This window comes from Heterodontus francisci, chromosome 13 (genome assembly GCF_036365525.1).
Source record: "Heterodontus francisci isolate sHetFra1 chromosome 13, sHetFra1.hap1, whole genome shotgun sequence".
NCBI classification, from domain to species: domain Eukaryota; kingdom Metazoa; phylum Chordata; class Chondrichthyes; order Heterodontiformes; family Heterodontidae; genus Heterodontus; species Heterodontus francisci.
The window spans coordinates 102,833,745-102,859,474 of record NC_090383.1 but is presented as its reverse complement, the minus strand read 5'-3'; the positions used below and the strand labels follow the sequence as shown (position 1 = coordinate 102,859,474).

The following is a 25,730-nucleotide window of genomic DNA, read 5'->3' as shown; positions in this document are numbered from 1 at the left end:
CCTCTTGCAATGAAGGCTAACATACCATTCACCTTCCTAATTGCTTGTTGCACCTGAATGCTTGCTTTCAGCAACAGGTGTACAAGGACACCCAGGTCTCGTTGCACCTCCCCCTTTCCCAATCTATCACCATTCAGATAATCTGCCTTTCTGTTTTTACAACCAAAGTGGATAACCTCACATTTATCCACATTATACTGCATCTGCCATGCATTTGCCCACTCACCCAACTTGTCGAAATCACATTGGAGCCTCTTTGCATCCTCCTCACAGCTCACTATCCTCCCCAGCTTTGTTTTGTCTGCAAACTTGGAAATGTTACATTTAGTTCCCTCACCCAAATCATTCTGTCTGTGTAGGATTTGCAAAACATCCTCCTACATGTTCACATCTTGAGCATTCAGCTTATCAATAGTCTCTTTGTTTGTTGTCCATGTCTCCAAGGCAAGTTGTTCTCGTGGTAGGTTGATACATACTGTTGTTCTTGCTGGGGTATGTTGGCTGCAGAGCAGGTGGTGATGTGTTTCTTGAGTAGGGGTAGCTAGATATCACTGATGAGCAGGTGCCTGACTTGGGGGACAGTGTGACGTTGATAGATCTCTGTCGCCTCCCTAACACATCTTGTATGCCAGTGCTAATGGACAAGATGAGGGTTTGGAATTGGATCATTTGATGCGGTGGTTGAGCGTGCTTGGTGATAGCCGACTTGTCCCATTCACTGTGTTTGAAGCAGGCTTGGTGTTCCTTGAGTCTAGTGTGCAGGCTGTGGCCTGTTTCTCTGATGTAGACATGTCCGCAGTCACATGATGTGCTGTAGATTCATGGTTTGTTGTGAGATGGTTTCTTGTCTTTGTGACTATGAAGGATGGAGCTGAGCTTCTTGGATGACTTACATAGGACTTCCATGTCTGCTGAGCTGACTATGCGTTGTAGTCTGTGCAAGGTGGAGCTGATGTATGGGAGGTTGACTCTTGTCTTGTTTGAGGTAGTTGTTTTAGTGTAACAGGTGGACATGTGCTAATCTTGTGAGAAGGAAATCCATTGAGTTGAAGTGTAAAGTTGATGTGGTGCAGTTCTTGTTGTTGATGTTTCCAGTCACTTGACCAATAGCAGCAAGGATACGAACACGTAAGGACTTATTAGCAGTAAGATCCTGCCCACGTACCCATTTTCCACCACATATAAATCCACTACTTCCACCTGCTCCAGTTATTTCTCCAGGCGATGTATGCTGCCTGAAACATCGAGGCCTACCAGTTGTTCTACGAACTCCTCTCTTTTTAGGTAACAATTGCTCTTTTCAGATGGTGTAAACTGTAAAAATTGTCTTACTCAACGTATACCACTCTCACCACGAAGACCTTTTCGTTTTTACATAGTTTGCACCAACTAATGGAAAGAGATACAGGCAATGTGAACACATGACATGGGTTGATATTATGACTTCCTTTTCCCCAGATGTGCCATCTTTTACAGTATTTGTGCGACTGTCAACTCCGTCATCGGATTGAAGCCATTGTCGCCTTTTCAGATGATTTTGTGTTAAAGCTTCAGGACAACCAAAGGTTCCGATATAATGAAGTGATGCAGGCTTTAAACATGTCTGCTGCATTGACCGCCAAGAAAACAAAAGAATTCCGATCACCTCCACAAGAGCAGGTAAGAAAACCTACACTAGGTGAAGTGGTTATGTACTGACTTCATACATCTCAGATCTTTAATGAATCTCCTCATTTTCTGTTGTCTTTAAACAATCGCATTGAAAATACTGAATATCTTGCTGATTTTTAAAGTCTGCTAATTTTTATATTGTCTTCATATTTGAATAAATTTGTAAAGCTTTATGTTTGTATTTTTGAACTTTTGAAAGATTGGTGTGGATTAATCCTTGATTGAATATAAACGGAATGAAAAGTCCATCCTTTCTTTTTACTTCATACACTTTTTTATATCTTACTAATCCGTCATCTTGCTCTACTACCAGGCTGTTCTACTATTATTGAGTAAGAGATAACTGACTCACTCACAACTTGTTTAATGGTCGCTCTCTTGGGGCTGGATTTTTCCTCCCCACCTGGGCAGGGAACAGAGGTGGGCAGGAGCTAAAAATAGCCCTGCCAGCCGGCATGCGGGTTCTCTGGCTCCATCCCAGCCCCAACCAATTTTGCGATAATGGGGGTGGGGTGGGGTGGCTGGGCCACCTGCCTACACGTGGCAGGTAGCCAACAAAGGCTCGTTATGTGCCTTTTGAGGTCAATTAAAGGAGGCCGACTGGGATATTCCAGTTGGCCTCCAGGTCTCCGCAGGCACCAGAAGCCAGTTTAGGTGCCTGGAGGCAGTCTCCTGGTGGCAGGCCTGGGAGCCAGTGCTCCAGCCAGGCCTAGAGGCCCTCCCTGCCTGCTTGGATGCAGGAGCAGCCACAGGATCTCCCCTTCCCCCTCTCTCCACCCCCCCCCCCCCCCTCACTGAACCCCATCACTCCCACCTCCCCCCCACCCCCCCTCATAGTGGTGGCCTGGCTGCAAGATGCATTTTTTAAAATTAAGTTTAAAAATGTCCGAGAGAGGGCGCCCGCATCTTGAAGCATCCTCTCCCTTACTTACCTGCCATCACAGCCTGCTGCTCCTTTCAAACTGGAAGGCCTCTGATGGGCCCTCCAGCTTTGAGAGCCCGCCAACCATCCTCAATTGGATGGTGAGCCTGCCCTCTGGCCATTAATTGGCCGCCCCTGTGAAAACCTGGGCCTCAATTCTTTTTATGTGATCTTGCTGTGCATAAGTTGGTTACCGCATTTTTTACATTGTTACAGTCACTGCACTTCAAAAGTACTTCATTGGCGGTAAAACACTTTGAGACATCCTGAGGTCGTGAAAGACCATCTCTATGCAATTTCTTTCTTTCTCTTGCTTTTTTTCTTTCCATATTGATGGGGAACAATTTCATAGTAGATGCATACAGTCTCAGTTCCGTGGGTCAAGTGGTTAGTAGCAAAACTATTTAGGAAGCCAGGTAGGAAATAGTGGAAGCGCTGAAGATCATCTTCTAATTCTCACTGGATGCGGGCGAGGTGCCAGAGGATTGGAGGATTGCGAACGTTGTACCATTGTTTAAAAAGGGTGCGAGGGATAGGCCAAATAGTTATAGGCCAGTCAGTCTGACCTCGGCAGTGAGTAAATTATTAGAATCAGTTCTGAAAGACAGGATAAACAGCCACTCAGAAAGGCGCGGATTAATCAGGGATAGTCAGAATGGATTTGTTAAAGGAAGGTCGTGTCTTACTAAATTGATTGCGTTTTTTGAGGAAGTGACAAGGAGGATTGATGAGGGTAGTGCAGTGGATGTGGTCTACCTGGATTTTAGTAAGGCACTTGACAAGGTCCCACATGGCAAACTGGTCAGAAAAATGAAAGCCCATGGGATATAGGGGAATGTTAAGACACAAAAATTGCTGATGATACAAAAATTGGCTGTGTAGTTGATAGTGAAGAGGATTGCTGTGGACCCCAGAATAATATCAATAATTTGGTTGAGTGGGCAGAAAAGTGGTAAATGGAATTCAATCCAGAGGAGTGTGAGGTAATGCATTTGGGGAGGTCCAACAAAGAAAGGAAATACACAATAAATGGGAGGATATTGAGAGGGGTAGAAGTGAGAGACCTTAGAGTGCATGTCCACAGGTCCCTGAAGGTGGCAGGACAGGTAGATAGAGCGATGAAGAAGGCATATGGAATGCTTTCCTTTATTGGCCGAGATATAGAATACAAAAGCAGGGATGTAATGCTGGAACTGTATAAAACGCTGGTTAGACCACAGCTGGAGTAATCCACACAAATCTGTGTGTTTATAGGTGGAAGTCGGTAAAAAATTATTTTAAAGTTCTTTATATACAACATACAGCTTTCAAGATTTTATTGTGTATCTTGTATGAAACACATATCTGCAGATATAAAAAAAAAGTTTCAATCTTTCCTAAATTGACAGCCTATTCTAAGAATAACATTTGGAAGAGGGACAACAAATTAACAAGATGACTCTGGAGTGTGAAAACTAGCTTTTAACACACTTCATGCCCAGCAGTAAATCTTGAAGATTTCTGTATATTCCCAACACAAATAAGTCTCAAGACTATTTCAAATGGGGAAAGAATGGAAGGCATTTATGACATTTTTGAAAATTGTGCCTTTTAATTTATACAGTGATTATACAAGATTGTTGAATTTGTTTTATTTTCAGATTAACATGTTGCTGAGTTTTAAAAATGACAGACGTGAATGTCCTTGCCCTGTCGAAGTACGGGAAGAACTGTTGGATTTCCATGAAGACCTCATGGCACATTGTGGTCAGTGGTTGTGCAGTGCTTACTTCAACATACCTTTACTAAAACCGAGAACATATCAACGAGAACAAAGCCTAATTCATATGTTATCTGAAATAATGGTCTCCCCTAATAAAACACACTACTATATCTAAACCTTTTATGCATTGGCAGTAAATTGTCATGCTTTGTAAAAATACAATAAAACCACAAGGAGTACAGTGAATCATCATTGAATGGCTATTAGCATGATATTTTTAAAAGAGCATGACAGTTTAAAGTAATTATGACGAGTCATTGAATCATTGCGATCATTTAAAAAAAAATTGTGGTTGAATTTTAAAATTCAAGTGTGAAAATCACAGTTAATTAGTCCAATTCGTTGATATTTTTACACAACGAAACTTAGGTTCTGTACCATCTGCTGACACTTTGCAAAACAATTATGGACTGTAAGTAAAAAGCTGTAATTTACTCAAAGGAAACGGGAGCAGGCTTTGACCATTTCCCACCTAAAATGGCAGTCATGGTCATATTCCATATTTCCATATTTCTTAAACAGGTAAGCCCCTTTGGACATCCTGAAGCTGGCCACTTTTAAATGCTGCCAACTGCATTGCTGGTGTTAATGGAATGGTAAGGCGATCAACCCCATGTATAGGCTGTTACTGCACCGTTAACACCAAGCAAGGGATGTGAAAATCGACCTCCATGAAACTAATCTATTTACACACAGTTGATGTTTTGCTAATCAGTCAATGTTGATTTTCGATCTATTGATAAATCTTGCCTTTCCCTATATGGGATGCACTTATCAAATGAGAAAACCTAGCAAACATATCTGGAACTAGTTGACATTGTGTAAACTGAAGTAATCATTTTCTGAATTTTAAAAATTTTAATAGCTGGTTATTGACAAGATTAGCATATTTTATTGACAAGAGTCCTTAATCTTAATAATTACTTTGCGATCCTCTGTCGTTGCATAACTTTTCTCACAGGGTTAAGTAGCGCACTTAAAATGAGCAATTTCTTCTGCAGTTTGTTTTCCAACTGCTGTTAATGTGGATGGGATTTCAGGTGCTAAAAAGAACTTAAATTTACTATTTCAGGTATTGAACTGGAAGAAGAAGAAGCAAATAACGATAACAGCGACTCCACAATCAGGGGTCGGCTTATGAACCTGGTGGAAAAAGTGACGTATTTAAAGAAAAGGCAGAAGGAGAATCCAATGGAGCAGGAGGCAAAGAAGCCCAGTTCGTGTTTGTTTCTCAAATGTGTTATGTGATGTCCTTTAGTTACAGTGATCCCAGATTGTGACATACCCTTTTACTGCACGCTGTATTACTCCTGTCCTTGTAAATACCCTAGAACTTCTGGATATTTCTCTCTGTACCTTCAGAAATGAAAATTTATTTAACACAGATCAGAACAATCGGCTTGAGGTGCCCTCTCTCTCCCTTACCTGCATTGTCAGGCTATAGCTTTCTCATGATTAGGAGTGGATGGTGAGCGCACTCACTGGCCATTAATTGGTTGATCCAACAAAAATTGCACTGGGCGAATTGTTTGGGACCCTGAAATGATCCCGGCATTGGGGCCCCGGCCCCAAAATAAAAATCCTGCCTATTGTCACCGAAACCTCAAGATGGAAGTGCCCTCTCAGCACTTTTAACATTTTTGAGAATACAAATGGCCACAGCTGCCAGATTGTCTTTGTGGAGAGGGTTTCTTAAATAATGAAACGGAGCACTAGCCCCTTGGTCTGCCACCGAGAGGCCACCTTGTTTCTCTGGCCATGTTTCGCCACTGCAGGGGACCCACCTGCTGACTGGAAAATTCCAGCTGGCGTGGGAGAAGGTCTAATTCCTCAATTGGCTACCCGCTGCTTGTGGGAATGTAGCCATCTTGCCCGCCACCCGGCCTTCTCAAAAATGGCCCAGAGGTGGATCCGTGCCGGAAAACCGACACGCTGGCCAGCGGCGGGAAATTCTGGGCTCCTCTGCCTCCGTTTTCACCTTTGGCGGGCTTCCAAAATTCTGCCCAATGTGTTATTAAACCTGTGGGGTCTCTTGGCCACGAGATGTTACATGAATGGATGGAGTGGGATAGGAGGAACAAATGATCCGAGAAGCCAGAGAAATGATTTTCTTAAACGGTTCAAAGTATTTCTGAAAACGGGAAGTGAGCTGATTGTAAGGGGCTTTGAAATTTTTAAAATGTACGCATTAAAATGTTGTGAGGTTAGAAGGTTCAATTGTGCGATAGTGAGTTCATTAAAATCTGATGACGAGTTTGCAATATTGTGGAATTAGTGCCCTCAAAGTTCAATAATGTAGGTGGACTTTATAAGCATACGGTCAAAATTGACCAAAAAAGTTATATTTTCCCACAAGACTTGCATGCAACAATAAAGTTTCACCATTACTTGTACTATGCGTTGAATGAGTACATGAAAGCAATTTGCATGTTTCCCAGGTATTTCCAGGAATATGCTGTCAGAAATTTTTAAACCATCCAGTGAAATGAATGTCCGATTTTGATTTTTTTTTAGCCACTCTGCAGCAGTTGATCTCTGAGACCATGGTACGGTGGGCCCAGGAGTCAGTGATTGAAGACCCAGAGTTGGTCAGGGCCATGTTTGTGTTATTGCACCGGCAGTATGACGGCATTGGTGAGCTTGTTCGTGCTTTACCCAAGACATACACAATAAATGGAGTGTCTGTGGAGGACACAATAAACTTACTTGCTTCACTGGGCCAGATCAGATCTCTTCTCAGTGTCAGAATGGGTAAAGAAGAGGAGAAGTTGATGATCCGTGGGCTTGGGTGAGTAAACAAAATTTAGTATTGTGTAGTTCAAATGATTTCAGAATGTTAATATATGAGCTATGGCACAAAAACTACCTTCCTACTGAGCTGAACCATTTTTCAAATGTTAGTGACTATTTTACTTTTTTCAGACAGGAAAAGCAATTTTTAGCATGATATGATATATATTTAGGATAATATATAAAAGATTAATATGTTTGCTTGAAATTTCTTCCTCAACTACATTTGGGGTGGAGGTGTTAACTCATTTATGTTGGTAGGTTTATGTGTCCAAAAGGTTGTGGAGAGAGGAGTTTCAGACAAATGGGTTACATCTGTCTACCATCATCCAACAGTGTCATTTCAAGGCCAATCTTTTGGAGCATCTTAAGGGAGGCCTTTTTTAATAGACTGTAACAACACCATTTACCATAGTAATAAAAGCAAAATACTGCAGATGCTGGAAATCTGAAATAAAAACAAAAAGTGCTGGAAATACTCAGCAGGTCTGGCAGCATCTGTGGAGAGAGAAGCAGAGTTAACATTTCAGGTCTGTGACCTTTCATCAGAACCAGTTTTGATGGGTGCACATAGCTATGGGAAATTTAAATTACTAATGTCCTGGGCTGCTGGAGGCTACCCTACACTCATGCCTGAAATGTCTCTGGTTAAGGTGGCAGCAGATGGGAATGCGGCATGAGCTCCCGACTGCCATTGTAAAAACCCACCCCAGCCGAACTGGGGTTAACAACCTTGTATCTTTATTTTTTGGAATTTGTTTTCAGCTGTAATTTCATTTTACATTTTTCATTTCAATATGTTAGCTAATATCCTACAAAATTGATTTTATTTACTTAAGTTCAGAGGTTCAAAGTAGTTCAAATCTTAATAAATCAAAAAATATTAAAAAATAATAGGTCTGACTGAAATATTCTAAAATCAACAGTTAAGTAAAGTCTTGTTAGTGGAATTTTCAGAGGAATTAACCAACAGCCATTAGTAAACATTTGTGCTAAGTGTGCTTGTTTTCTTGCTTTTATTCACATAGGGATATAATGAATAACAAAGTATTTTACCAACATCCCAATCTAATGAGAGCCCTGGGGATGCACGAGACAGTGATGGAGGTGATGGTGAATGTACTCGGAGGTGGAGAATCTAAGGTAGATGGGCTGGATTTGTACATCATTAATATATATTGTCACAATGGGCTGGATTTTAAAGCCCCTCCGCCGTTGGGAACGGTGACGGGTGGGCAATGAAGATGGGTGCAGGGGAGGCCTGCCACCGACCCCGACCTGAGCAGGCCCCATGCCGATCTCGGCGGCGGCAGTGGCGGGGCCTCGTGGCGGCCGCTCTGCCGCTCAGCGACTGGACCCCCATTTCAATATGTAAACTAATTTACATACCTGATTTAGTGAGGGTCCTGTCGCTTCCTTAAACGCTGCACCGATCTTCATTCGGGTGGCTGACAATGCCGCGCCTTTGAATCTCCATTCGGGGGAAACTTGGCGCGACACCTGTGGGGGGGGGGGGGAGGATTTTTTCTCTGTGCCGGGGGGGAGGGGGGTGGTGGAGAGCAGGGTAACAATGATGTGGATTGGTCGGGAGTGGGGGGGTGGGGGGGGGTTGGTCGGCAGAGATGGGAAGGGGTAAAGAGAAAGGTTGCCGAACTTTGGGCGGGGTGGGGGGGGGAGCTGATCAAATTATCAGTATTGGAATTCCGGGGGGGAAAAGGGCACAAATGTCTGGAAATGCCATTGGGAGGGTGGGAAATTGCATGTCAAGGTCATTTAATTTTGTTTTGTGGAAATTTAACTGACCTGGCCCTTTAATTTTTAAATGTCCTTTGAGGGCTGTAAACTCTTTAAAAATGGCACTGGCGCCTGCGCATTGGCGCTGGTTGCCATTGCTGGTGATGGCTCTCCTGCCCCCTCCACGTCATCACGGGTGGGGGGTTGTGCGCCGCGGCCATGCAAATGAGCCACCACATTTGAAATCGCGGCGGCTCCTTGACATGGTGCCTGTGTGGGCGGGCCGCATTCTTTTTACGTCCGCCGCCTACTTCAGTGGCGGACTCTTAAAATGCAGCCCAATGTTGAAGTGATTTATGACTGTAACCCCTTATAGGGACCAAACCAAATCAGAAGTACATCCTTATAAATCTCCTTTAATCTAGTTCAAACCAGACAAATTCTCAGACACTTACTTGGGTACAAAGAATTGTACTAGTTTTCCCTCAAAGAAAGAAAACCAACAGAGAATATTACCATCTTTTGGATAGCTTATTTTTAATATTTATGGATAAGTCATAAATATCCCAGATATTATAAGGGTCTGGGAAACTCCCCTCAGTACGTATCTCTCCATTTAAAGAGACGCAGAGAGGGGGTTCTTGTAGTTGTATACAGAATACTACATGAGACAATTTATTAACTTTTATAGATTATTACTGAGAGATGTAACACACATTCTTATTTCTAACATAGAATTCAAAAGTTTAACCTTGCTCCTAGAATATCCAGAATATCCATCAAAATTTAAAGTAAACTTTTACCTTAAATCTCCCAAGCAAGGCATGAGATGAGAAGTGTTGCTTGAGGATACAACACCCCTAAACTTTGCTTTCAAAACCTCCCATTTTTATACTATTTCTAAGGTGTCATCTGACTTCCAGCATTTATGTGACCTTCCTGTGTTCCTTTTAAAATCCATATCTTTAATTACCATTTCCACTTAATGTTTTACTGGAATTTGAAGTTGTGAGCTTTTATCTGGTCAACATGTTTATAATTGTGTTTATTCGACCTCTTGTTCCTGTGAGTCCATTTTCTATCATTGCCTTTTGTATCGTACCTGAAAGCAACCTCCGGAGCTGATTTGTCTGCATCAACAATCCCATAAATTAATTAAGTTTATTGCTACCTCTTACTGAGGTCACACAGGATATTTCAATGTGTGTGTTTATCTCCCAATTCCCTGGCAACAGAAATTCTATTCTAACAGGGACCTTGAAATAGTCTACCTTCTTAAAGGGGAATGTCAGTAAGTGCTAAAAACTGATCATTTATTCAATCTTTACTTCTAAAAGGCATAATATATTAACTATTTCCAAATTCTACTTAATTAAGCCTACTATACCTATATTCCATCACAATATCTCTATTCTTTACCCCTACATTTTTTCTCCTGGATGCATATTTCCAATTTAAGTACACATCCTCACTGGAATGTGATACATTTAATTGTATTTAAATTAAATATGTATGTGTAAATTAAAAAGTACCCAGTTTAGAGAAAGATGCAAATGAAGTTTCTGGATACAGCTTTGTTGAAAATATTGCCCACTTTTCGAGCATCCCAAGTGAGATATTTCTGGACAATGGTAAATGAAAATGCTATGAGACATTTCTGTTTCTCCCAATTTCTGTTTGCTAAAATAGTTTCCAAAATAAACTGAGTCTCTTTTGTTCTCTCAATGCATTTTATTTAGGAAATTATCTTCCCGAAGATGGTGGCCAACTGTTGTCGTTTCCTGTGCTATTTCTGCCGAATCAGTAGGCAAAATCAAAAAGCCATGTTTGACCACTTAAGCTATTTATTGGAAAACAGCAGTGTTGGATTAGGTGAGGAGAAGGATGTATAATCCATGAAGAGATCCTGTTATATTATGAAATAATGGAGTGTTCACTTTTGATCTAGCTGGTATTCATATATTGCAACAAAACAATTCATGATTTGGTATGAAATTGTGTGATTTATGAAAATTGCAGTTATGCATTTTCTATATATGGGGCAGGATTTTTGCTTTTGGTTGGGACCCTGACCTCGCGAGAATTTCTGGGTCCCAACCCCATGTCGGGTTGGCGTCAGGCACCCAACAACATTTCTGTAGGGCTGGCCAATTAGTGGCCTTGGAGCACACTCGCCATCCAATTAAGGATGGTGGGTGGGCTCCAGAAGCTGGAGGGGCCAATAGGAGGCCCTGCAGCAATGACACATCAGCAGCTCCACAGTCTGAGGCGGGAGCTGCCAGTGCATGTAAGAGAGAGACGGTGTTTTATGATGGAGGTGCATTATATAGAACTAAAAATAGTTTTCTGTAGTTTGGTTATAGAACTTATTAGTATATGTAATTAGAGAATGGGGACTGGGTTTTTACCAGCCCTCGGGGGACAGGCTGGGATGCCAGTGGGGTGGGCGGGGGGGAGGCGGTGGTGGGGGAAAGCATAAAATGGCTCACCATCTTCCTGCCACCATGCCATCTTGCCCTCGACGGGAAAGGTGGCGGACAGCCCTCCCGTCCAGAGGCCAATTGAACCACCTAAGTGGCCAATTAAGAGCCTCCTCCCATCTCCTCCCGCCTCCACTGGCATATTGCCAGTGGTGGGGAGGGGGGCCTCTGGTGGCCTCCTTGCGGGGCCTTCTTTATGGGCACCCCCTGGCCCAAGGAAGGCCTCCCCCACCGCACCCCTCCCTCCCCCGGAGGCTCTGGTTGCCCTAATGGCAACAGTGTGCCTGCCGTCACCAACCCGTTCCCCTCCCCCCAGTCAGGCAGGTCCCAGTGTCCCCAGATCCCACTAACTTGGTTGTGAGGACACACAACCATCAATGCGCCCTCTTGCTCCAGGTGCAGCCCCACCTGTGACCACTGCTCTCGGTGGCACTGCTGAGGCTGTTGAGCTGCCGGCCCTCCGATTGGCTGGCAGCTCTTGGGGGCGGGTGGCCCCAGGTCCCGCTGAGCACTGAAGCAGGGCCCCCCCAACCCCCCACTTTCGGGCCCTAATGCCACCACTAAATTCAGCCTTGGATGTTGAGTGTAGCAATGAATTAGAATTCTGCTCTTTGATACGAGGGACCTGGACTTAAACATAGCATGGACTGATGGGATTATTTTGAGCAGCATTAACTCATAGCAGTAAGTTGGCACAAATTCAAATTGAATTGACCAATTGCAAAGATTGAAATATACACCAGGATGGTTGGTTGGGAAATGGATGTGTCACAATGGTGCAATAAATCTTGTTCTTCTGAGCATATAGATCAGGCACATTATTGGGGCAGAGTCATTAACTGAATTCTTGAAATTAAACTGTGGGATCATCAGTTGAGTACAGACTATGTTGCCCCAAATTTTTATCTTGATATTTTAAGAGAGGCATTAATCTATTTAAAACAAATGGGTTAATACTGTCATAAAATAATGAAAATAAGAATTGCAAAAAAGTGCGTTATACATTTCTACTCATTGTTTATCCCATTGCATAACTTCAAGGTCTCATTATCTAAACTCAATTGTGCCAGACATCGGAATGCTTGATATTCCATTGGATGCAAAAAAAGTCAAGTTTTCGTTCCCCAACACTGAACCTTCTTAAGAATGTCATAATTTATCTTCCTTAAAAAGATTCTTTAATTGGACTTTTTGATTGAGCAATTACATGGAGCATTAGGGCTGGTAGTGTTCTGGTGCACTTGCTATTGCTTAGTAGAGGTGAATGAAATTCATACAAGCCTTTCAGTATTGTACTTGTGCCTTTAAAGACTAGGACTGCTTTGTAAATAAAGCTATTTTCAGTCATTGACATTGATGGGAAAATGAGGAAGAAAATAGCCCAATAGTCTGATTTCTTAAAGGTGCAAATGCACTCAGAATGATTTATTCATCCTAAGTATTCATTAATGAGGATTTGGAATAGGTTTTGATACTTGGAACTCAGCTTCTTTCCAAGAGAGCTCAATTGAATCTGAAACTGGACTTCAGCAATTCTCAATGGTTTCAACTTTCCAGTGCCAAAGTTCAGACCATTAAAAATTTCATCCCTGCAGTCCCTTACCATGAATGAGGAGAGACAAATTCCACCAAAATTATTTTGTCTGATACAATATTGAACAATGCTGTCATACCTAAACCATTTATAAAACTATTTCTCACATGCTTTATATTTTCTTCACAGCATCTCCTTCAATGCGAGGTTCCACTCCTTTGGATGTTGCTGCAGCATCTGTGATGGACAACAATGAACTCGCCTTAGCATTGCGAGAGCCTGACTTAGAAAAAGTAAGTATCAGTCCTATGGTTATCCAAATGCAGTTACCCGTGCTTATTTGTATTAATGTTTAAACTACATTTGTTTAAATCTACAAAATGTTCAACCAGTCTTAGAAACTCAACCAAAGCCTCATCTTAATGGATATTCAGCTTTGGGACAATAAAGTATAAAAAGAATACAATAGTTGGTTGGGCTACATTGCTCCAATGTGCCAAAGGCGTCCTACTTCTCTGTAACATATATTGAAATAAATCCCATTAACAATGCAATTTGGGTTATGTTGGTATACACAGCAGTAAAAGTGTTGCTTTGCTACTACATTTAAACATTGATGGACCTGGCTGCGTAGTGATTACATGTCTTGCCTCTTGTCTTTCACTGCTTATTCTCCCCTCCGGGCCTGTCTTATTCAGTCCCCTAAAAGGATCCCATGTATCTTCTAGTTCTAATGAACTGCAAATATTAACCCATGTGCTGCCAAACCCGCTGTGTTTTTCCAGCATTTTCTGTTTTTATTTCAAAAAGCATTCTTGCAGCTTTATTGTAAAATTATTTAAATGAGGTATCACATTGAAATGGAGTTCTATTTGCAGATAATGGAAACTAATCCCAGTGTTCCACAAATGAATATTTTGAAATAGCAAATTACCTGCCCTACTTAATATTAATGTATTTTGCAGAGGGGGAAAGTGACAACTTATTACTATAATTATGCAGTTTATGCATAATTTAGATTGTTTGTGGTGGATTTGAATATACTGGCTGAAGGGATCTTCTTGATTCATTTTGTTATTTATAGGAGTTTAAGATCAATATATTTTAACATTAATTTAATTGGAGCGTTTCATAGTTGGTATGATTGCTTAGTTTGTTTTTTTACCAATGTCGGCACAATTAATGAATGAAGAAGATTGACACAGCAGTGTGGTATATGATCACAAGAAATACAACATAGTCCTGGCAGAAAGTGTAATCACACTGCTCCAGAGAGTGTCACTGTATAGAGTATCACTTCAGTTTAAATCAAATTGTTCTGTAAAACTTCAGTTTAGTTTACTTGTGAGTTAGAATCAAAGAATGATACAGCTTAAAAGGAGACCATTTGACCTGCCTGTGCAGGCTCTTTGAAATTGGCTGTTAGGACTATCCAATAGTTCCACTCTTCTACTCTTTCCCCATAATACTGCTAATTTTTCCCCTTCAAATATTTCTCCAATTCCCTTTTGAAAGTTATTATTGAATCTGCTTCCACCATCCTTTCAGGCAGTGCATTCCCGATCATCATAAGTTGTTACGTAAATTTTCTTTCCCTCATGTCGCTTCTGGTTCTTTTGCCAATCAGCGTAAATCTGTGTCCTCTGGTTACTGATCCTTCTGTCACTGGAAACAGTTTCTCCTTATTTACTCAGTCAAATGACTTCATGATTTTGAACACCTCTATCAAATCATCCCTTAACTGTCCCTGCTTTAAAGAGGACATTCCAGCTTCTCTAGCCTCTCCATGTAACTGAAGTCCCTCATTGTTTTGCCATTCCAGTAAATCTCCTCTGCACCCTCTCAAAGGCCTTGACATCTTTCCTAAAGTGTTGCCCACAATTTGCCACAATACTCCAGCTGGGTCCTAATCAGTGATTTATAAAGGTTTAGCATAACTTCCTGTAAACACGCTGGGGCTGATTTTAATTACCCCGTTTTTAGCTGTAAACACATTGGTAGCAGGATGACATTTCTTTAAAAAGTGCCAATTGCCGATGGAAGTTACGCCACCCTGTTCGGAATTTCAGGTGGGCAGTGCTGTTGGCTAAAAATGAATCTTCTTTGGCCTCCTTATCTCGAGAGACAATGGGTAAGCGCCTGGAGGTGGTCAGTGGTGTGTGGAGCAGCGCCTGGAGTGGCTATAAAGGCCAATTCTAGAGTGTCAGGCTCTTCCACAGGTGCTGCAGAAACATTTGTTTGTCGGGGCTGTTACACAGTTGGCTTTCCCCTTGCGCTTTTGTCTTTTTTCCTTCCAACTGCTAAGTCTCTTCGACTCGCCATACTTTAGCCCCGCCTTTATGACTGCCCGCCAGCTCTGGCGAATGCTGGCAACTGACTCCCACGACTTGTGATCAATGTCACAGGATTTCATGTCGCGTTTGCAGACGTCTTTGAAGCGGAGACATGGACGGCCGGTGGGTCTGATACCAGTGGCGAGCTCGCTGTACAATGTGTCTTTGGGGATCCTGCCATCTTCCATGCGGCTCACATGGCCAAGCCATCTCAAGCGCCACTGACTCAGTAGTGTGTATAAGCTGGGGATGTTGGCCGCCTTGAGGACTTCTGTTTTGGAGATACGGTCCTGCCACCTGATGCCAAGTATTCTCCAGAGGCAGCAAAGATGGAATGAATTGAGACGTCACTCTTGGCTGACATACGGTGTCCAGGCCTCGCTGCCATAGAGCAAGGTCCTGAGGACACAGGCTTGATACACTCGGACTTTTGAGTTCCGTGTCAGTGCGCCATTTTCCCACACTCTCTTGGCCAGTCTGGACATAGCAGTGGAAGCCTTTCCCATGCGCTTGTTGATTTCTGCATCTGGAGACAGGTTACTGGTGATAGGTGAGCCTAGGTAGGTGAACTCTTGAACCACTTCCAGAGTGTGGTTGCCAATATTGATGGATGGAGCATTTCTGACGTCCTCTCCCATGATGTTCATTTTCTTGAGGTTGATGGTTAGGCCAGATTCATTGCAGGCAGCCGCAAACCTGTCGATGAGACTCTGCAGGCACTCTTCAGTGTGAGATGTTAAAGCAGCATCGTCAGCAAAGAGGAGTTCCCTGATGAGGACTTTCCATACTTTGGACTTCGCTCTTAGACGGGCAAGGTTGAACAACCTGCCCCCTGATCTTGTGTGGAGGAAAATTCCTTCTTCAGAAGACTTGAACGCATGTGAAAGCAGCAGGGAGAAGAAAATCCCAAAAAGTGTGGGTGCGAGAACACAGCTCTGTTTCACGCCACTCAGGATAGGAAAGGGGTCTGATGAGGTGCCGCCATATTGAATTGTGCCTTTCATATTGTCATGGAATGAAGTGATGATACTTAGTAGCTTTGGTGGACATCCAATCTTTTCTAGTAGTCTGAAGAGACCACGTCTGCTGATGAGGTCAAAGGCTTTGGTGAGATCAATGAAAGCAATGTAGAGGGGCATCTGTTGTTAGCGGCATTTCTCCTGTATCTGACGAAGGGAGAACAGCATGTCAACGGTCGATCTCTGCACGAAAGTCACACTGTGCCTCAGGGTAGATGCGCTCGGCCAGCTTCTGGAGCCTGTTTAGAGCGACTCGAGCAAAGACTTTATAATTAAAATATAAATATATTAAAATAAAGGCCAATGATGTTAGTAAATCAGGACTCTGACACTATTTTGGTCTACACCTGCATTGTTGCTGTCAATATCTCAACCTGCCTACAAACCATGGGCATTACAAGTTGAGAGGTGAACATTTTCAGTGATATTTAAAGGGGATCCTCAGCTTCTCTCAGTTAAAATGCTGGAAAGTTTTGGTACATGTTTTGCTTCTGCCACCTTGTGGTTTTTCTTAGATACTTCAGATAATTTCAAAGTGCGAGTAGTGTCTGCAGATGTTAAGGGGCCTCTCAGACACACACTTCATCATAAGGGTGCTTCTGGAAATTTCACCCTGGCAAGGGGAGGAAGAGAAGGCAGAGTTACAGCTACAATGAAAGCAGATAGAACGAGGCAAGCTTGCAGGGATCATTACTTTCCCAGAGTGTCTGGGAATTGAAGTATGTCATTCAGTCCCTCAAGCCTGTTAGTCTTGTGCAGTTATTTTCAATAGGAAATATATTCTGGCTAAGTTACAAAAAATATTGTATCAAATATTTGACAGCAGTTGCAGACTTTAGTACAGGTTACTATTTCTACCCGAATCGGTAGGTTACTGTTTCTCCTTAAGTATTTTATAGTTGAGCTAACGATGAGTGACATGAAAGCAAACAGTACTTCAGTTCCATTTATCCATCTTTGAACCATATTCCTTGATACCCCGCAGCTAACAAAAACCTACTGATTTATCAGTCTTGAAAATCTCAATTGACCCATTATCGACATCCTTTTGGAAGAGCAAGTTCCAGATTTCTACTACCATTTGTGTGAAAAAGTGCTTACTGATTTTATTCTTGAATGGTCTCGTTCTAATTTTAAGATAATATCCTCTTGTTCATTACTACTGGCAGAGAAAGTAGTTTTCTTGTATGTACCCTGCAGGCTTAGCGCAATGCACCTGTACATCACAGAGTGCATAAGGAGTGTCTGCTTCTCCAGCAAGGCTGCCACAAAGTTGTGTCATCTCCTGCAGCAAAACCCAGAGCCAATTGCCACAGCTTGCACAGCATCACCTGCTATTGTTAAGGTCATGTCAACCCTGAACTTCTTTCCAGATTCTTCCACACTACCACAGGGGATACCAGCAATATCACTCAGTCTGAAAAACATGCTTGCAATAAGCAGGTGACTGGTGCCATCTTTGTTTAAAGAAAATCTGTCATTAGATTGCCTTGGGATAGTTGGAAGCTGCAGAATAGTCTCTCGGGTTCACACAGATTTCAGGCTCCCCCCAACTCCAGGGCTTCATTGACTAACTGGACCCAGGTCAGCCTCCGAGCTCCTTCACACTATCTAACTACCTCAAGAGTCATGAGGGAAGTTCACTTCATTAATGCACAACTCGTGTGTGGTTACCAGCAGAACATCACCCACTTTCCTGGCAACTGACCATGGCATATTAATACTGCTCCAATCTTCTGTCCACCCACTCTTTGCCTCTATGCAGCAGGTGTGAGGCTGACTGCTCAGAGATAAAGGTTATCTCCTGCACAAATGGATTATGATTTTGCTGCAGGGGCCCCATGCACAATGACCAAACTGTGCTACAATCAGAACCATGACTCCTTTGGAGATCTTAATGAGTAGACTTGAGGAATCCTCAAGCAGTCATTTTGATGCCTGGATAGGACTGGTGGTTTCTTGCAATATATCCCGCGAAGAGTGTCCTGTAAGATATTGGTTTATTGCATAGCTTTTGCTGTACAAAGGGAACAGAACCTGGAGCCAGGATTCCTTGAAAGAGAAGTAATGTTAAGTTTGAATGCAAATGATGTCATGTGCTTGCTTATAAATAAAAAGGTTTGCCAACCCTTTTCCACCAAACTGTTGTCCCTTTATGAATCTCAAAATTACTCAGGTTGTAGCTGAATTCAGATGCAAGAGGTGAATGGTTGGTTGTATCTTCACTTCTGCAACTATTCCAGAAGTTTGATGGATATTTCAATCAAGCCAAATAGTTTCTCCAACTAATATTGGAAATGTAATGTGAAGCTACTTGCTGATTTCTGATAATGTTCTGTTCTCTAGGTTGTTCAATATTTGGCTGGGTGTGGCCTTCAAAGCTGTGCTATGCTGGTGTCCAAGGGTTACCCAGATATTGGGTGGAATCCTGTGGAAGGGGAGCGATATTTGGATTTTCTCCGTTTTGCTGTATTTTGCAATGGTAAGGCACTATCGAAAAGCATGTCCTTTAAAAGTGAAGACTGTGTAAGCAGTGCAGTATAATAGGCTGCAGTCATGTAATGAAGAAGGAGGAATAAAGTGTCAGTGGTGATACAATGCAACACAATATATGTATTCCTTGGATACTGAGAGTGAAGCAAAAAAAAGTAACCCAGCCGAATGGAGTAGTGATCTGATTCATGTTAGTTGGAGATTCATTGTCTTTGATGGAAACCAGCCACATACAAGGATATAGACAGGAAGCTCACTCTGTGTAATTTCCCATGCTATTTATCCTGGCTAATTTTACATGAGGTAGGAAACTTTTTTTTTATTTGTTCATGGGATGTCAGCTTTGCTGGCAAGGCCATCATTTTTTTTAAATTTCCAAAATATACTTTATTCATAAAAATCTGTAAAAAATACATTACCAAACAGTTTCAAACAGCACCAAGTCAAAAACTACAAACAGTGCAAAAGAGGTCCGTTTGCTTCAATACAATCATGAGTTGCCTCACAACCCTTCCATTTCATTTGTCATGCCAGATACATTTTTACATTTTACAGGAGAAAAAATTTTCCTGATACAGTTTGAGGGGTTTCCCATGGATCCAGCCCCTCAGTTCAGCTTGGTGGGGGGACCTTACACTGTGGTCTTTCCCCATTGAGCCTTTGCTGCAGCTGCCCCAAGCTTTAGTGCGTCCCTCAGCATGTAGTCCTGGACCTTGGAATGTGCCAGTCTGCAACATTCGGTCATGGACAACTCTTTGCGCTGGAAGACAAGCAAGTTTCGGACAGACCAAAGGGCGTCTTTCACCAAATTGATAGTCCTCCAGCAGCAGTTGATGTTTGTTTCGGTGTGCGTCCCTGGGAACAGCCCGTAGAGCACAGACTCCTGTGTTACAGAGCTGCTTGGGATGAACCTCAACAAAAACCACTGCATCTCTTTCCACACCTGCTTTGCAAAGGCACATTCCAGAAGGAGGTGAGCAACCGTCTGTTCCCCACCACAGCCACCACGGGGGCATTGTGCGGAGGGGGCGAGACTTCGGGCGTGCAGGAAGGATCTGATGGGGAGGGCTCTTCTCACCACCAGCCAAGCTACATCTTGGTGCTTGTTTGAAAGTTCTGGTGATGAGGCATTCCGCCAAATGACTTTGGCGGTCTGCTCGGGGAACCATCCGACAGGATCCACCGTCTCCTTTTCCCGTAGGGCCTTGAGGACATTCTGTGCAGACCACTGCCTGATGGATCGGTGGTCAAAGGTGTTTTCCCGCAGAAACTGCTCCACAAAGGATAGGTGGTATGGCACAGTCCAACTGGATGGAGCGTTCCGCGGCAATGTGACCAGGCCCATCCTCCGCAACACCGGAGACAGATAGAACCTCAGCATGTAGTGACACTTGGAGTTTGCGTACTGGAGGTCTACACACAGCTTGATGCAGCCGCACACAAAGGTAGTCATCCAGATGAGGGCGACGCTGGGTACATTTTTCCCGCCCTTATCCAGAGGTTTGAACATCGTGTCCCTCCGGACCCGGTCCATTTTGGATCCCCAGATGAAGCGGAAAATGGCTTGGGTGACCGCCACAGCACAGGAGTGGGGTATGGGCCAGACCTGCGCCACGTACAGCAACAACGTGAGCGTCTCCTCGTCGGTCTGCTCCTAGGCCTGGCCAAGATGGCAATTCACAGATCCAGGCTGCGGGCCGTCAGGGGGTCCGTCCTCCCCAATTGCCTGCCCCTCTTCCGCGGTTACGTTCGCGCCCAGGTATCCCTGGAGAAGGAGCATGTGGTGTCCGCCGGCACGCTTGAGGCCTTCCGCGACCGGTGGGCACCGCAGGGACTAAAGTGCGTCATCGACGCCGAGAATGGCATTTTAATTTGAGTTTTGGTTTATTTTTCTGTTTTAATAAAGTTATTTTTGTAAATATGTATATAAAGGGGGCCTGAGGAATAAAGGCCCCCTCGACATGAAAAAAAAAGAAAAAGAAAACGAGAGCGCCTCGCACCTGATGACCAGGTTCTTACCCACAATGGAGAGAGATCGCTGCCCCCACATGCTCAACTTGTGTTGTAACTTGGCTACTCGCTCCTCCCAGGTTTTGGTGCACGCCCCGGCCCTTCCGAACTATAACCCCAGCACCTTCAGGTAGTCTGACCTGACGGTGAAGGGGACAAAAGATCGGTCAGCCCAGTTCCCAAAGAACATGGCCTCGCTCTTGCCGTGGTTAACTTTGGCTTCCGAGGCTAGTTCGAACTGGTCGCAGATGCTCATCAGTCTGCGCACAGACAGCGGATCCGAACAGAAGACGACGACGTCATCCATGTACAGGGAGGTTTTAACCTGAGTGCCTCCACTGCCTGGGATTGTCACCCCTCTTATGCTCGCATCCTTCCTAATAGACTAGCAAAGGGTTCAATACAGCAAACAAACAAGACAGGGGAGAGAGGACAGCCCTGTCTGACACCAGATCGGATCGGGAAACTTTCCGATTCCCACCCATTGATTGAGACTGCGCTACTGATGTTTGCATAGAGCAGTTTGATCCAATTGCAGATTCCCTCCCCAAACCTCATTTTGGAGAGCACGTCCATCATGTAGGTGTGCGATATCCTGTCAAAAGCCTTCTCCTGGTCCAGGCTGATGAGGCAGGTGTCCACCCTCCTGTCCCGTACATAGGCGATCGTATCCCTGAGTAGCGCGAGACTATCAGAGATCTTCCTGCCGGGTACAGTACAGGTCTGATCGGGGTGGATCACCAACTCCAGAGCAGACTTGACTCGACTGGCTATGACTTTGGACAGAATCTTGTAGTCAACATTAATCAGTGAGATGGGCCGCCAATTTCTGATTTCTGCCCTCTCCCCTTTCCGCTTGTAAATGAGGGTGATGATGCCTTTCCTCATGGATTCTGACATGCTGCCAGCCAGGAGCATACTCTCGTATACTTCCAGCAGGTCCGGGCCAACCCAGTCCCACAGGGCCGAGTACAACTCAGCCGGTAAGCCGTCGCTTCCGGGAGTTTTACTCGTCTCGAAGGACACGACGGCCTTTGTCAGCTCGTCCAGAGTTAACGGCTTGTCCAGTCTCTCCCTCGTGCTGTCATCTAAGACCTCTGTGATAGATGACAGGAAGGACTGGGAGGCTCTGCTGTCTGTGGGCTTCGCGTCATACAGCCCAGCATAAAAGGATTTGCTGATCCTTAGTATGTCGGACTGCGAAGATGTCACCGAGCCATCCTCTTCCTTCAGGCTGCTGATAACAGAGCTCTCTCTGTATACCTTTTGGAAGCAGTAACGCGAGCACCTATCATCCTGCTCAATGGAGCGGACTCTGGACCGGAAGATGATCTTGGATGCCTCCGTGGCAAAGAGCGAGGCCTGCTGGCTCTTCACCTCTTGGAGGTCCTCCTTGACCTCGACCCCCATCGACTGCAGCAGGAGCAGGTTTTGCATACTTTTCTGGAGTCGGGAGATTTCCTTCTGTCTCTCTCTCACCCTCTGAACACCTTTGTGGATAAAGAACCTCTTGATGTTCTCCTTGATGGCTTCCCACCAGTGAACTGGAGACTCAAAGAGGGGTTTCACGGTCCTCCAACTTTTGTAATCCCTTTTGAGTTCCTCAACGTTCTCTGGGGTCAGCAGTGTAGCACTGAGTTTCCCTAATGGCTCTTTACAAGGTGGTGGTGAGCTGACTTCTTGAAACGCTGCAGTCCATTTGGTGTAGGTACACCTCACAGTGCTGTTAGGAAGAGAATTCCAGGATTATGACCTTATGCCGGTAAAGGAGCCACGACTATAGTCCAGGTCAGGGTGGTGTTTGATTTGGAGAGGACCTTGGAGTTCCCAAGCATCTGCTGCCCTTGTTCTTCTAGGTTTTAGAGGTCGCAGGTTTGGAAAGTGCTGTCGAAGGAGCCTTGGCGGGTTTGTGCAGTGCATCTTGTCGATGGTACACACTGCTGCCACTGCGCACCATTGGTGGAGGGAGTGAATGTTTAAAGTGTGGATGGGGTTCCTATTAAGCAGGCTGCTTTATCCTGGATGGTGTCGAGCTTCTTGGGCGTTGTGGGCACTGCACTCATCCAGGCAAGTGGAAATTATTCCATCACACTCCTGATTTGTGCCTTGTAGATGGCGGTCATCTTGGTGCATATTTTGATTGTAGTTTCCTTCCCTTTCTCCAGATATGTTTCTGTGCCACAAATACATCACAGAGTACTTGACCAAATATATATGGCCCCTGATACCTATTGGTGGACCTGCTACCAAATATTCCTTTGTTATTGTATTGAAAAAAGGAAAGGGAAAGTAAATGGGAACAAAGCAGAGAAAATTAGAGTAAAGGTTCCATAGCATAGTTCGACAAAGAAAATGAAGATAAGGTAAAGCCTTCAAATTGACCATATTCTATATTTTGTTGCTTTCCAATGTACACATATTGGGCTGAATTTTCTTTTCCCGCTGCTGGGAGTGGCGGCGGGTGAGAAAAATGGTGGTCCGCATGCACGGGCCATGCACATCCACACCACCGCGATCTAGCATGTGGCGGCTCACTTAAATATGCAGGGCGGGTTGCGCCTCCAGTCACGTAGTGGGGGCTGGTTCTGCGATGCGTGAATGGCGTCAGCCATTTTTAAAGGGCTGCCAGACCCGCACAGAAACTGCAGATTTGAACCCCGTACCCGTACCCGCACACCGCCCCCCGCTACTGCACTGAAAATAAATGGCTGACCCGTTTCCGCCCCCCCCACCCGCCAAAACACTTGAATAGCAGAGTTGACTGTCCCCTCTCCAACTGCACAAAGTGCAGAGGTCACCTCTTCCTCCCCTTCTCCCCCCCGCCCACACTAGAAATGCAGAGTTGACCCCATCCCACCACCCCACTTCACTAAAAATCCTAAGGTCCCCCCCTTTCCACCTGGGTGGCACCAGTTTTCCCTGGACGGGAAAGTGAAGGTGCGTGAGTACCGCCCGTCATACGGAAGATCCCGGACAGCTGATAGAATTGTGGGGAATTATAGATGAATGTATTCTTGAGGTTATTTAAATATTTAAAATCGGGTCCCGTAGCTGAGTGTCGGGAGGGGGGGTGGGGGTGCCTCCATGGAGCCTCGCTGCTGCCAGGAAGATCGGGCCGAGCAATCCCGACGTCGGGCTCCACAGCGAGCCACTGCCAATGAGATCATCCGTCCCCTGCTGCCACGGAGCCCAACGTCAGGAGCTCAACAAAATTCAGCCCATATTGAAATATTGTAATAGAACAGTGAAATTTAGAGACCGTACCTCCCAGCATGGACTCTCGTGTCTGCATGGTGGGAGTGCTTATGAACAATTTGGGCACGGAGGTTTGTAGGGCACAACCCCTTTTCACCCATTAAAATTGAACTGCTCTTGAAATGCCGTAGCGTACAAGGCTACGGGCCAAGTGCTGGAAAATGGGATTAGAATAGATAGGCTTGATGGCTGGCACGGACACGGTGGGCCGAAGGGCCTGTTTCTGTGCTGTATAACTCTTATGACTCTAATATTTTACTTGGTCCATTCTCAATCAGGGGCCGTTTACAATAAAGATGGGCCGAAAATATAAGGGTGGGGGAATCAAATTGTTGTCAGTCACTCATAATGTGATAATACTGGTGCAAAACTAGTGAGCATACAGACTTTCTCAAAAATATATGTAAACCACATGTTCACAACACTGGAACAGATCTCTGACAGTTTTTTCAATTTCCTGGACAATTCAAATTCTGTGTAGAATACAGAAACCTTTTCTTATTGATTTGTTTGTCTCCCTGAGATTGTAAGAGCTACACATAAGGAAGCATATAAATTTGTCTGCAGAATAAATGGGCAACATGATCAAAATTTAAAGTCTACAGGCTTTCTTTTCTAAACTATTTTTGTACAGCTGTTTTCTGTGCCAGTCCAGTAGTGATCAGAATCCAATATAGATGACAACATGGAATGTGAACCAGAATATTCTTTATTAGTTGTTGTTTAGGTGTGTTAATACTCTTCCCTTGGAGAATAGGGTGAAGTGATTGAAAGATTCTTAGGCTGATTAACAAAACATGAATGCTCCTTCCATGGCCATTATCATCTTTATACCAGCCAAAAGGGTGGTTAGTCCTATACAGCAAGAGGGTTTTAAAGGCTCCTCCAACCTATACCAGGAGGCAAGGACACAACCCACCCCATACAAGTATCCTCTGGATACTAACCCAGAATTCATAGCCTAAGCTCTGGTCTCCACTCACCAAAACTATCTGGAGTGAATTTTGAACTCTGCACCTTCTGACTTAGAGAGAGGAATCTTACCACTAAGCCAAAGGCTTTTTCCAATTCAATACTTGAATCAGGCTAACATTGCAGAACAGATTCTACAAACTTGCACTTCCTGCTCAAAGCAGTAAAGTCAGTGCACGCCACAGTATTATCCATTCATCAAATTCCCCTGAAGGTGCTGACTTGTGCTGCTAGGTGGTCCCACAGGTACCAGCCACCCAAGTGGGCATTCTTCCAATATTTGAGCAATTGCGGGCATCACAGCTGAAGCAAATCATCTTCTCAACTGAGATCCACACACACACACACATTTTCTGGAAGGCTTCGCTGGTTGACAATCAGGAATGGTAATCCTAGCTGACTCCTTCTCCTCCTTAACCCTATGTACTGAGGGCGATTGTAGTGCCAGTCCAGCTGAACTCGGCAACTCAATAATGACTGCAAATTCACCTTTGAACCTTCCAATACTAAACTCATTCCATGCGTTTACCAACCAAGTTCTAAGTAGAGATTAAATCACAAATGTGAACAACATTTCACAGTAATGTTGTGAAATGCTAAAATGTGAAGCGAGGATGTGAGTTACAATTTTTTGTGCTAGTTATTTTTCACTCTGTTGTAGAAAGTGAAAATAATACTGCAGACAGTATTTGTTTTTTTAAATAAAATAATGCTTTATTAATTTGCCCTATGTAGAAGGCTGTGTAAAATGCAGA

General features: G+C 44.0%; 1 protein-coding gene across 1 annotated transcript in view; it reads left to right on the top strand.

Annotated features, from left to right (window-relative positions):
• Nucleotides 1-25,730, top strand: part of ryr2a (ryanodine receptor 2a (cardiac)) — a 707,940-nt gene that overhangs the window by 479,257 nt on the left and 202,953 nt on the right. Inside the window, exons 37-44 of the mRNA XM_068045285.1 lie at nt 1,459-1,659; nt 4,234-4,339; nt 5,428-5,571; nt 6,870-7,143; nt 8,174-8,288; nt 10,619-10,751; nt 13,083-13,186; nt 18,592-18,727. Of these exons, the coding sequence (XP_067901386.1) occupies nt 1,459-1,659; nt 4,234-4,339; nt 5,428-5,571; nt 6,870-7,143; nt 8,174-8,288; nt 10,619-10,751; nt 13,083-13,186; nt 18,592-18,727 (1,213 nt within the window). The remainder of the gene's footprint in view (nt 1-1,458; nt 1,660-4,233; nt 4,340-5,427; nt 5,572-6,869; nt 7,144-8,173; nt 8,289-10,618; nt 10,752-13,082; nt 13,187-18,591; nt 18,728-25,730) is intronic.